Source organism: Apostichopus japonicus, chromosome 16, assembly GCF_037975245.1.
Source record: "Apostichopus japonicus isolate 1M-3 chromosome 16, ASM3797524v1, whole genome shotgun sequence".
NCBI classification, from domain to species: domain Eukaryota; kingdom Metazoa; phylum Echinodermata; class Holothuroidea; order Aspidochirotida; family Stichopodidae; genus Apostichopus; species Apostichopus japonicus.
In genome coordinates, this window is record NC_092576.1 from 39,301,314 (window position 1) to 39,314,737 (window position 13,424).

The 13,424-nt window shown below is 38.4% G+C and overlaps 1 protein-coding gene across 2 annotated transcripts in view; it reads left to right on the plus strand.

The window, feature by feature from the left end:
* LOC139982327 (BET1 homolog) overlaps nt 1-13,424 on the plus strand; it is a 17,559-nt gene continuing 4,135 nt past the window's right edge. The window contains exons 1-3 of one of the 2 annotated variants that reach the window (XM_071995056.1): nt 1-270; nt 5,637-5,731; nt 10,655-10,711. In XM_071995056.1, the coding sequence (XP_071851157.1) occupies nt 237-270; nt 5,637-5,731; nt 10,655-10,711 (186 nt within the window). In that variant the 5' untranslated portion in view covers nt 1-236. The remainder of the gene's footprint in view (nt 271-5,636; nt 5,732-10,654; nt 10,712-13,424) is intronic. The other variant, XM_071995057.1, reaches the window with a different exon arrangement.

Genomic DNA, 13,424 nt, shown 5'->3' on the forward strand with positions numbered 1-13,424 from the left:
ATGACTACTATGTATTAGCAATGCATCGGCTAACTGAAGCACTAACACTAACAACAGTGTAGCCTTGGCCCTAGCTGGAACTTTTGACACACAAAACATCTAGATAATATCATACTGAATAAACCCGAGCAGGCCCCTTTGGTTAAGCTTTGCCTTCGCAGTTGATCCATCTTTTCTGAGAAAGAAAACAAGGATCACGATCAACTCGAGTGTTAAAACTCGCCGTACCTGTAAAAATGCGTCGTGCTGCTGGTCACACCGGTGGTAAGGGTACTAACTTAGGCTAGCCTATATTCCATTTCTTATGTTAACATTAGTTAGGCTATGCTAGTTAGGCCTATGCCAGTGTGAACTGTTAGTGTTACAGTGTTAGTTCACGTAAAATATGGTTGGTTCATGTATAATTATTCACTAATAATCAATAACACGGTTAGGTAAGACAGATGTTGTTCCGTGTACCTTTAATCAAGCCTTGCTAGGGCATTATGTTTTAGCCTAGCCTACACTAACTTAGTATGTTGCTGCATCGGTTCCACAGAGGAAAAGAATGGTAGGGCTCGTAAATTAAAAGTCATATGTTGGACTTGCAGGATGTGAGCTATTTTAAGTGCCTAGCAAACTGACAGTCAGGTACCAGACTAACAGTAACACGATTACAAATTGTTTATCTCACTTATCATTGAATTACTATTCTATTGCACTTCAAATTCTCATGAACCTCCCTGTAATGTTATCGATCCATCTAAATGTAGCCGAGAATCCAAAGAAGATATAAAACACTTCTTCTATGATATACAGCTGGTGAGGTTAGATATATTTATTAATGATATTCTCTCTAGGAGGACAATTAGGCAATAATTAGAGTAATAGTAAAATAGGCAGAAGCCACATCTATGTACAACAGATGCAGTGTCAATATACAGAGGTATCAGTGCACAGAGGGAACACAGAGTATGGCATGTAGATGCGCATACATATCAAATAGGTCATCATATTACCCCCCTGCCTCCCTCTGCCTTCCATTTAATTTCCAGCACAATATCATATTGATTTCTTATACCATTATCATCAGAGAAACTTTCATCACATTTTTGACAGTAGGTAGCCAGTCACAGAGTGCCTATTAATTAGGCAACATAATTTGTGATTTAACTTTAAATTTATGTTTCAGACTTTAAATTGGTCTAGGTGATGGCAATTTAAGACTTTCCTCTCTTGCAAGCTATGGTGTTACCTTTAATGTAGATCTGACAAAGAAATTTCAGAGGTAGTTGGTCAAAGTGGCAGATAGAGAAAAGTAAAAACAAAATAACTTCTTGCCTGGATGCCAAGTAAATATATATGAAGAATGTGTACAGTCCTTGACTGTATACCTGTGTTGTGGTTGCAACAATAAAAAAGACTTTCTTTTTGTGTTTGCCACGAAATTTTAAACTTTTCAAACCATTCGAAACCTAGAGACACAGTGCTGAGAATGCAATATATCTGAGCATCTAGAGGTGAATAATATAAAACATAGAAAATCTCACCCCAAGCATTAACCATGACTAGGCTTGGGTAGAGGTAAACTCTCCTTTTGGAGGGGGTGGGGGTAGGGGTGGGGGGATGGAGTGGGGCTTTCTATTGTTGCCTCAGGGCCATGTTGCTCGTTGCTACGCAACTTGCTGCCTATCAGCGATTAAGCTTTTACTATATAGTCTATAGTCACATCACAAGGCTCCCTCTCTGTCAATCTGTTAATTCATCATAAATTGTGTTGATCAGTTTTATTTACTGTTTAATTGCTACATACTCATGCGCGTAGCCAAGTGGGGGGGGGGGGGCAAAGGGGGCAGCCGCCCTCCCCCCCTTGAGCATATTTTTTTTAAATTTGTTAATGTTTTTATGATATCGCTAGTAATTTCAAAAGAGAAAATGCTAAGATAAGCTTGCACGGTTTCGTGAAAACTTAAAACCGGTTTTTCTCTAGCAAAAAACCGAATCTGGCTCAAAAACCGGTTTTTTTTCCCTCCCGAATTGTATTGAAAACATCCAAATCTCGATCGCTAAGATGCGTATTTTTGAAGCTTTACCAACAGCGGGTTGAAGTCTGTTCATTCGCAGTGAAGGGTTAAAAATAAGGAGAATACATTCAAGAAATGTTACTGCCTTCATGACTCTCATTTTATAACCCACGTTAACTAAACTGAAGTAAATATGTCGAAAGGAAATGTTAGTGAATTCTTTTCTTTAAGTTTAAACATCACGTAAACGTATCGTTTGTCTTGTGTTTACTGTACTTCACGAAGTTCAAATTCGTGTTCAGAAAAAAATATCACGGTCATGTTATATTATATTATATGTTATATTTTCGGAGATGAGGGCCGAGCGTAAACCCCATTATGACCAATTGGAGATCGTAAAAAAAAACTTTACAATGTGATTGGTCCAATATATTCATTCAGTAGTGGCTGACAAAGTGTTCGAAGGTACCAAATTGCACGAGGCTCTAGCCATGTTCGCGGGTGGTATCTTGGCGGTAAAATAAATTTCTCTTCAAGGAGTGAAGAGAATTTACCGTCTACACTTTCAAGTACAAGTTGAAAAATATCGCTGGCGAAAGCGGGATTAGATCGGTAAAGAAAATAAATTGTTAACCTTTAAGTTGGAAACATGTGTTCATCAACGTAAACGAAAAACCAACTGAGAGACGCCTTGTCTGAAAACTGATAAGAAGAAATGTTTAAAGGAAACTTACAAAGAAAATTAAATCTATTAGCATACAAGAAGAATTGTCCCAACAGCAACATCTGTAATTTCCACCCATGTATGCAACATTTTTACTCCTTTAATTTTCCTTGCTCAAGCCTGACGCCAGGTGTCTCTTGTGAACAATGGACTGTGATTGTTCTGATGTTACTTGTTGCATCTTAGTTGTTAAACTCAGAGCCCCCCCCCCCGTGATTGTTCTAATGTTACTTGTTGCGTCTTAGTTGTTAAACTCAGAGCCCCCCCGTGATTGATCTAATGTTACTTGCTGCATCTTAGTTGTTAAACTCAGAGCCCCCCCCCCCTGCGACTGTACATGTCGTATGGTATTGTGGATTGCGCAATGTACCTTTCAAGTTTTAACGTTCATTTTTTGAACACGAACTGTGATCATTGTGTTTGAAAAGATTTTCTCCATAACCTCTACTGTTAAATTTAGGTTAAATAATAAGAACAACACAAAGAGGACAAACACGTTGGATATAACAATTTATTTTGAACTGCATCTCGTCGTTTTGAGTGTGTACTTCTCACAACTACTAACGTTGGCCACCAAGGTCAGTTCAATACTACAAGGTCACCTAACTGATGCACGCATATTAGGGCTGCATAGCCTAATGTTAGGCCTAGCTATCCACCCTCAAGCACTGGTTATGGCGTGTGCCTATCGTAGCTGACAATGTCGTCTATCAGAAAAGCTTTCTCTTGTTGCAATTTACTTTCATATCGCGAAAAGAACAGTAAATAGGAGAAACCAAAGGCAACAAACTTTGATTTTTTTCCAGTATTTGCAATTCACATTTCGGTTTTTCCGTTTTTTTCGGTTTTTCGGTTTTCTTAAAATAAAAAATAGTACCGAAATTCGGTCGGAAAAAACCGGTTTCGGTACTAAAACCGGTTTACCGTGCAAGCCTATGCTAAGATGCAACTTTCAAGGCCTGGGAAGTGCTATTTCCAGCGATCTGGTAGGCATTTTCAGCCAAAATTTTCTTGTGCGCTTTGCGACAACCATGGTGGCGCTATGCTTAGATAGTTTGCAATGCCGTATCTAGGGCTCTGATAGTTTGCCTATATTTTTGCCCCTCCCTTGGCAAATTCCTGGCTACGCTACTGTACATACTGTGTTGTGTCTGTTCATAAATCTAGGAATGTAAACTCTGTTAAACAGCTTGAAGTTAGTCCAAGATTATGCGATGATTCATTACGATCTTTGATTAACTAATGAGGATAGGTAGCAGAGTTATATATACCCGCTGCTCACAAGTTACGACATAAAGTGGATATCACTAACATAGCTCTTGGAAGTTGATTTTAATTAACATTTCTTGCTATTTTTTGGATATTAAAGCCCATAGATATACTACCATATGAAGTACAAGAAAATGGAAATTTGCATCTTTCATAATATTGCCTTTAAAATACATTTAGTTATGGTTAATGGTTATTATAAAATAAATGTAAAAAGTGTGTCTTTTTGAGAAGTCAATATCAAGTTTATTATTTGTAACTAACTCATTAACTCTTGTTTTATTGAGAAGGGGACATATCAGTTTCACCACTAAATAGAAGTTGTGGCAAAAGTCTTGACCAAATTTAAAAAAAAAAAGGAAGCTCTTTAAGACCTAATGGGTTTCTCATAAGTTCTTGACCTTATCCTAGACGATGCTTTATACCAAATCTATAACGAATCTATTTGTTTTCACCATAGATCCCTCACCTAATACCTTATTCCAACATGAATTTTGGTACTATATGGTTATAATGTCAGGATACCGTGGACAAGTCATAACATGCTGTATCTCTTTGCTCATCTCAGACTATAAACAGAAATAACATTAGTGATGTTGCTAACATTCCCTCTTCCTATCCCCTCCTTGCAAAGGCTTCCTTTAATCTCCTCCTCCTATTCCCTCATCATATACCCTCCTTGTAAAATGTCTTTTCAACTCCTCCCCCCCCCTTCCCCATTACCTGGTCCTCTTACCCTAATTACAGTAGTGTTTATACCATATGTAACACCATTCAATGTTTGGGTTAATAACTTGTACATATGTAAAAGAATCAAATTTTTGTTGTTATAGTCTCAAATCCCTCACCTCTCTAATACCGGTCCCCAACATTAAACTCTATGGTTATCAGGGAATGATTTATTCAGTATCACATTACAAAATATATACCAAATGGTCAACTTGCTATACAAGAGCTAAGATTTACTGTTTAGCAGTGTTGGAGGACAAGTACTACCAGGGTACATTGCGAGAGACAAAATTCCAGAGTCAACAAAACTCGCTACACACAAATTTGAATGCTAAATTATTCCTTGGTTACAGTATAATGTCAAAATTATACAATTGACATTTGTTATTATTCCTCCTTCTGGTCAGATTGAAAGAGGGAACAACTGTACCTTAATGATGCTGCTAATATCCTATTTTGCCATCCACTCTTTGCAAGCCTTCCATTCATCCCCTTCTCCCAGGCTCATTTCCCATTTCCTCCTTGCAAGTCTTCCTTTAAGCTCCTCCCATTCTCTCTTCCCATTCCCTCCTTGCAAGTCTTCCTATAAGCTCCTCCCATTCTCCATTCCCATTCCTTCCTTGCAAGTCTACCTTTAAGCTCCTCCCATTCTCCCTTCCCATTTCCTCCTTTCAAGTCTTCATTTTATCTCCATCACCCATTCCCTTTCTTCGTCGTTCCCTCTCCCAACTTGAATAACTTGAGCTACACAGTGTTGTGTTGCACAGCTTGTTTACACAGCGTGTTACACAACTTGTGTTACACTGTAGTGTAACTTGTGTTACACTGTAGTGTAACTTGTGTTACACTGTAGTGTAACTTGTGTTACACAGTGTCTTAATAGCCTTTGTCTCTTTGCCTTTGTATTCCAGCATCTCAAAATGGAGGCGGGAGCTACAGTGCCCTGGAGGAAGAAAATGACAGATTAGTGAATGACTTAAACCCAAAGGTAGCAGCACTCAAACATGTGAGTAATGTCCATCAAAATGAAGGGTGTGAGGTGGGTTAAGGGGGTGGGATAAGGGGTAGGGGTGGGGTGTCGTGTAGGGTTGGCCTTGTGACAGATTAGTGAATGACTTAAACCCAAAGGTAGCAGCACTCAAGCATGTGAGTAGTGTCCATCAAATGAAGGGGGTCAGGTGGGTTAAAGGGAAGTGGGTTGGGTAAGGGGTGGGGTGTGGTGTAGGGTTTGCTTTGTGACCGATTAGTGAATGACTTAAACCCAAAGGTAGCAGCAATCAAACATGTGAGTAGTGTCCATCAAATGAAGGGGGGTGAGGTTGGTTAAGGGCGTGGGGTAAGGGGTACAGTAGGAGTGGGGTGTGGTGTAGGGTTTGTAAAAGTTAGCTGTCAAGACTAGATAATAACGATAGAAGAGAGACTCATAGAGGATTGACGTGGATCTTAATCGTGTATATTGAAAATCCGATTTACAGAGGCTGTGTAGAACCACAGAGAAAGTATTAAAGAGTTTATTAAGAGTATGATTATGTTACAGGGTTGGCCTTGTGATCAATTGGTTAACATATCAGTCAGTAGATTTACCATCTTAAAATTGCAGTAATCCAGTCTTGTCAGGATCAATATTTTGTGTCCTTGGGGAAGACACTCAATTCCCTGTGTATAACATGAGGTACAGTATGTGAGGTTAAGTTTGTAAATATAGATGGCTGCACCCTATGTTAAATCACTCATGGCTAATCATATAATGCAGTGCACTGTATTGCTTTAGGAGTGGCTGTTTGAATTGTGAAAACTTGGGTTTGTGGTTGAGACAAGGAAGTTTACCTTTGACTAGGATTTAACTGTTGTAAGTTGTGGGAGGTGACCTTGGCCTTAAAGAATGACTTTAGTCACAATAAAATAAGAATAATAAGAATAATGTAATAATAGTAATGTGGCAGTTACTCTGACGATGCAAAGCGACCACGACCACAAACTTTAACTTTAAGAAGAGTATCAAATCCCACTTAATGACAAAAGCTTTTATATAATCTTGAACCATTAAGTTTTTCTTCTGTCATTGTTTTGTATTATTTTGTATTATTTGTATCATTTCTAATTGTCAATTGCGCCATTAACATTTTTTGAGTGGTGTGTGCGCATTATAAGTCGTATTATTATGTGGGAGAAGCCTGCAAGGGCTTATGAAGTACAACTTTACGTCGGATGGCTTCCAATGGAACATTTTAGACTCAAATTTGGGAATCTTTTCAATTTAGAATGTCATTTCAGATGGGAATACCGTAGATTGCTCTTGGATGAAAAACCCACCTTATACTTTGACCCTGCGAGGTGTTGATCCCTGAACTCTCCAATTGCTAAGCCTCATTGCTTCAAATTCCACCGCCTTTATTCGCTCGGCCACAGCATTGGTATAAAATGAATGTGGATAAGCTGTAGAGGACTAATAGCCACATTTTTAAGTCCAAGTTGCACATATCTATACCATATTTAATCTTTGAGGAAGGACCCTTTGAACAGTTGAGATTCATCAGTTAAAGTGACTGGCCATTGTAGTCTAATCGGTACAGGTCCTCAGATGCAATGTTTACATTAACTCAACAGGACAATACTAGAATTTATGGTCTCGAATATAAAATGTTTTTAATGTGTAACAAGTTTATCGACTTGGACGAATGGTATTTAATGTGATCTATGAGCTCATATATGACATTGATGACTAATATTAGTGCTATGTTGACTATATGAAGTTAGACAAGTTTTGAGTTACGAGAACTTTTAAGACAATGGATTAGCATTAAAGAATAAATTCTGCATTGAGGAATGGCATCATAATCAATATAGCATGAAAGGCATTGAAGACTTGCCCCAAACCGTGTGCAGCCATCTGAAAAAGTTAACTTACCATGGCTTACAAGTGAAGTTTTTATTCTTGTCGCTACAAAATGACAATAATGAAACGTGATACCTTGTTATCTTTAGCTGTCCATCGCTGCTCCATACACTGTGTTGTGGGTATTGACCGTAGCTGTATGTATTGACTGTACACTAGTGTCCAATTACCGACGGTAGCAAGCTGTGTGTGTATTTTCTGGGATCCATGGTGGTGTCTAACACTTCTGTTACACCTCATTAGAAACTAGGTCAGATTACCAGCATGAGACGTTTGTTTGTGCGCGAGTCTTCACTCCCTTTAAAGGAGTATTCCAGAGATATAGCGTATTTTAAAGGTGCATATCTTGAAAACTTGCATTGCTTCAAGAAAGGTTACAAGGCTCAAAATGATGGTGCGATTCATTTCTAGAATCCCAAAATGGTGAAGTCTCATTAGCTTAATAAGTATACATGCCTTTTTTTTTCTTTTTTTTTTTTTTTAAATTCCAATCGATTTTTGTTAGCTCATCTAGTTGAGCTTTTTTCATGGCAATGCGTCTGTCTGTCTGTCCATCTGTCTGTCAACAGTTGTTGCAAGGCCACCGTGCTCATGCTGTTTGATAGTTTCTTGTCAAACTTGGTAAGGTAATGACGCAAATCAACAGGTTGATACTCATGCTAGCAAAAAGTTCTTACTTTTAATGACAAAGGTCAGCTGAGGTCACATGAGGTTAAACCGCGAAATTCATATCAAAGTCTACTCCTCTGACGGTTTTTGTGTTATTTTGACTTATTCGGCCATGGGGAAAATCAGTTAATGGGCCACAAGTGTGATTCATTTATAGTATGGTCAAAGGTCATCTCAGGTCATCTGAGTGATATCAAATACTGCCCCAGAAACATTTACAAAGATGTGGTCAATGTGTGTTTTACACCAGCTGGGTTTCTTAACTAGGTTTCCTTCTCAACTGGGCCCAACTAGTTTCTCAACTGAGACTCCTCAACTAGATCCTACTGGTTTCCTGTCATTGTAACTGAACTGAGCTTTTCAACTAGGATTTCTATCAACACAATGACTGGATGTTACTGTAAAACAGGCTCAACTACGCCTCAACAACATGATGTTCAGTTTATACTCAATCTAACAGTAGTTAGACATCTTGAGATCATGTCTTTACAAGCCAGCATGTCACCTACTTACACTCCCACTCACAACATACACGTACATACCAGTTTCACTACATGAGACACCAGTAAAAGACAAATACTATTCTTGCAAAAAACAACATTATTTTGTAATTCTTGGAGGACAGCTAACCATTACATACTTTGTCCAATGCCTTGTGGACATCAGGTAGTGTGTAGTTGAGCTACTGTTTCATTGCCGCTCTAGTTTATGTAATGATTTGATGAAAAAGTGAAGGCACAGGGCAAAGAACCATGATTTAGATATTATATGCTAATGAGTACATGATTACTCAATTTTGTGACTTGAATAGCATCATACTTTGATCCACTTCAATAAAAAATTACTTCAATCAGAATGAAATGAAATCAGAATTTAAAGTCTTGATATGTTACTGTATATTCCAATTACATTTGAATCCTGGTGTAGGACTTCCTATTCTAGCTTTCAATATATTCACCTTTAAATTAATAATCTCTAGAACGCCCCTCCTTTAAGGTGTGGTACACTAACCTTTTTTTCTCCAACAGCGCCACCATTAAGATGGCAACTAGGATATAAGGCTAAATAAGACTAGAGGTGTCGCACCACAATTAATTGCTCCCATTGACTTACACACTAAACGCGTCACTTTGCAAGACCCATAGAGCATAGATAGAAGTTTTCAAATGACATGTCCTACCCATCATAATACAGTATGATAGCTAATGGCTTAGGCTATCATAAAACATTCAATTTTTGCCACCATGACCATTTAGATGTTGAACTAGAAGAACACAAAGTTTATCATATTGCTCCCCTTCCCATCTGCCAGCTGTCTCTGCGGAATCTTCTCGTTTTCACCCAGGATTTTCTAAAATTACCTTAAATCACCTTCAATCCTCCAGATTTTTTGAGCATCGGTAAGAATCCTCAGATCTGATCCTCAGATCTGAGCTTATTCCATCTTCTTCAACATCCAAGCATCAAAAGGAATGATGTCTCAGAAGATGCCCAAACAATCAATATATACTGTACAGTGGTTCACTTTAGGGCTTTTTTCTGACAATGGTTAACCTCTCAGACGGATGTGCACTACTCTAATTGTGGTGCGGTACCTAAATTGATGATGTGCGCTCCTCACTACTGGCAAACAATAAATGTGACATTAGTGTTAAAAGTACTAATTCATTGCTTTGTGAACATGTCCATAACCCTAACCAAAACATGTTCTGCTAATTATGAACAACAGACAACAGTTAACACTCAACATTATTTATCCTGACAGTTTCTGATCAACATTTTAATCATGTATGCATTGTTAACATGTTAGTTCAGGCCACAAACGTTTGACTCTGTTACATTAAGTTTTGTAATCCATCTGAGGGACTGACCTTTGGAGTAGTCTGTTAGACTTACAGTAGTAGTCCAGTCAATTCAATTGACGAGCCTCAGATGTTTAAAGGTCACTTCTCACAAACCAAAAGTGGTATATAGACATTCATACAACATGGACATGTATGAGAGCGTGGTGGTCAATTGGCTAAGGTGTTGGACTCGTGATCCAAGGATTGCTGGTTCGATTCCTGCCTAGTTCATTACGTTGTGTCCACTCCTTGGGCAAGATGCTCTATCTCACTTGCCTCTCTCCACCCAGGGGTTAAATGGGTACCTGTGAGGTAACTTGTCATTGGGCACAGTATATAGCTGCAGCCATCTGGAGGGATTGTCTCTGGGACAGGTTATCATTGACCAGGGGTAATATAACGTCTGTAAAGGGCTTTGAGACCTATCGCTGGTATAAAGCGCTATATAAAAAGCAAATATTATTATCATTATTAATATAATAATGAAAATATTGTTGTTTCTTTCATTTTTACCTTTTAGATTAGTATTGAGATCGGTGCCGAAGTGAGAGCACAGAACAAGATGCTAGTAGATATGGTAAGTAGTCAGTCTGTATAACAACTCTGTTGTATTGGAGTTATCATTGTACAGTGCACCCTCGAAGACACAGCAGTGATATGTATGGTAGCATACCATTAAAAGCCCTGTTGACTTACACACTAAATCACAAAAGTAATGTGGGATTTAAGTCTAGATAGAATTTTTCACTTGCTAAACGCTACCCATCACTGGATAGCTGACAAGTTGGCCTTTCATGGCACCATCAATTTTCTGTACCATGACCATGCAGATTTTTTGCTACGAAAGCCGGAACTTTTCGTCACTTGTAAACAAACCTCTTTACTTAGTCGCAAACAATCTTTGTACGCTGCTCCTGGGAGGGCTAAACTGGTCTAAAATTGCCTCAATTTACCCAATTTTTTAACCACATGTGCTTCCATTCTTGTTCTTTAACATCCAAGCCACCAAAAAGCACATCCTAATTGATAACATAGCAAAAAAAAATTGTTCTCCTGCTCCTAATTGGCACTTTTCCTGAAGGAGAACACTTGTGGTGGATTGATATAGACGCTAGTAGGAGTATGCCACCTTAACCACTGTGCTGTATTGGGGTTATCAATGTACAGTGCACCCTCGAAGACACAGCAGCGATATATATATACCACAGAAATTAAAACACAAACACAACTCATCAGCTCAAATATTCATTTAATATGAATAAACTCCGTTCTCATATTACGACTTCATTCTATCGTACTCCACGAAAGCTAGATTGTCACTGTGGGAATGTAGCGAAAGACTGAAAGGTTAGGACTGTTACCATGGTTTCTGACATGTGGACAAGTACGATATTCTGTGTCTTACCTTATGTCAAGCAGATCTTCTTAAAAACCAAGGCCTTGGATTCGATACAAATGCAGTGGAACAGAATTTAGAGTTCTGTCTCCAATTTCCGATATTGTTTTATCAGACCTGCTCGTCAACATCAGCTTAGATTTATATAACTTAGACACCTTCATATATTGTTTGCACCATCGATATTGGTGTCTAGTTGACACTGCGCAGGTGCTGGATTTGTGACACCACAGGTAGAAGGGGAAGGAGCAGATCCCTCTTGTTTTAGCAAAATTTTGTTTCCATTAAGAGCGCTTAGATTTGCAATTAGGACATATGCTGTCAGATTGTTGTGAATTCTAAATTGTTTTTTCTTTAAGCATATTGCTTTCCGGCTGTTTATTTGTAAAAAAGGTTGAGTTAGAATATAGACTGCAACCCTGGCTTAAATGTAGATTTCACTTTTTACCTTACTTTAGTTTTATTGTTCTGGTCCAGATCACTGGTTCAAACTCATAAGTGGATGAGGGTTTGGGGGGGGGGGGGGGTTGGAGGGTGGCATATTTCATTATCATCTTTCTCTGTGCTTTGGAATTGATAGAAATTTTGAGGAACAGTTTTAGTCCAGATGTTGACATTGAAAGTAAAATTTTGAAGGTAAATTTGTGATATGAAAAGTTGAAATTTCCACACAAAAAAAGACATGGATTACATGAAATAAAGTGGTGAACTTTTCATATATTTTACGTTGAAATATTCAAGAAAACAGTTGAAAAGAAGTTGATGGCTTGAAAATGGTCAGCATTGTGAGAAGAAAAGTGCCAAATATTACAAAAATATTCAAAATATCTTTGTAAAAAATTCCAAATTGTGTGAGAAAACTCATTATTCTACGGAAAGAGAATTTCCGAAATTGCACTATTATTGATACATAAAAGAGTTAAAACCTCTCATCAGGGCCAGTGCAGCACCTTCAACTCTGAATTCCTGTGTGATTCCTGTTTGGCCAAACTGGACCCTATCAATTACCTGTCTAACCTCCTCCCCTTACCCCCCCCCCCCGCTTCCCCACGCCCTCCCTCACACTCCACCTTTTTATAGCTTGTTACAGCACTTTCAGCTGTGACCCCTATTCAACACAAAAGCCATGTTATCATGCAAAAACACAAGAGTAGCCCTGGTCCTTGACATTTGATATATGCACCCTTAAATATCACTGCCATAATAGTTTACCTGCCTCGGGCAGTTAGGCTCTCGCAGTAGATCGGGGGAAATTTTAACTGAGGAAGAGACTTTTCTACGCTTCTTCCCTTTGCTAGACTTTGTGAATCGATTACGTAACACACAGGCTAAAGTTCCAGCCTTATAACCTTATGAGGTATAGAAGTGGGCAGTAGCGAAAAAATGAAACGGCAGTCTTACCAAAGGGCTAATCTCCAAATGGCAAAACTTTAAATTTTACCCAAGGGGTTGGTAGCTAGGCATGTTATAGTTAAGTAGGTGGCTGTGTGTACTGTATATACTCATTGTATACATACATGTTTGCCACACATGTCATCACACTGGTAGAGAGGTGTTTTATCTTTTCCGTTGTCGTAAACCCTAAATATCTAACTATTGTTCTTGGTTCATAGATCTGGCTTATTGAGGTTATTGTAAATATCCATCATGTGAAAACCACTTGTCAATCATACTTATGACAATACATGTCAGGTGTGACTGCAACACCTGTTCAGTACGTTATACAGTTCTTGGTTTCCATGGAGATGACATGAAGCAAATTATAATAATAATAACAACAATTAGCAGTTATTTCTACGATGCTTAAGCGACCACAAAGGTGGCAGAAACCCGCAAGGGCTTTGGATTACAAATTGACACAAGGGTCACAGTAAAGGTCGTTCAATATCCAGTT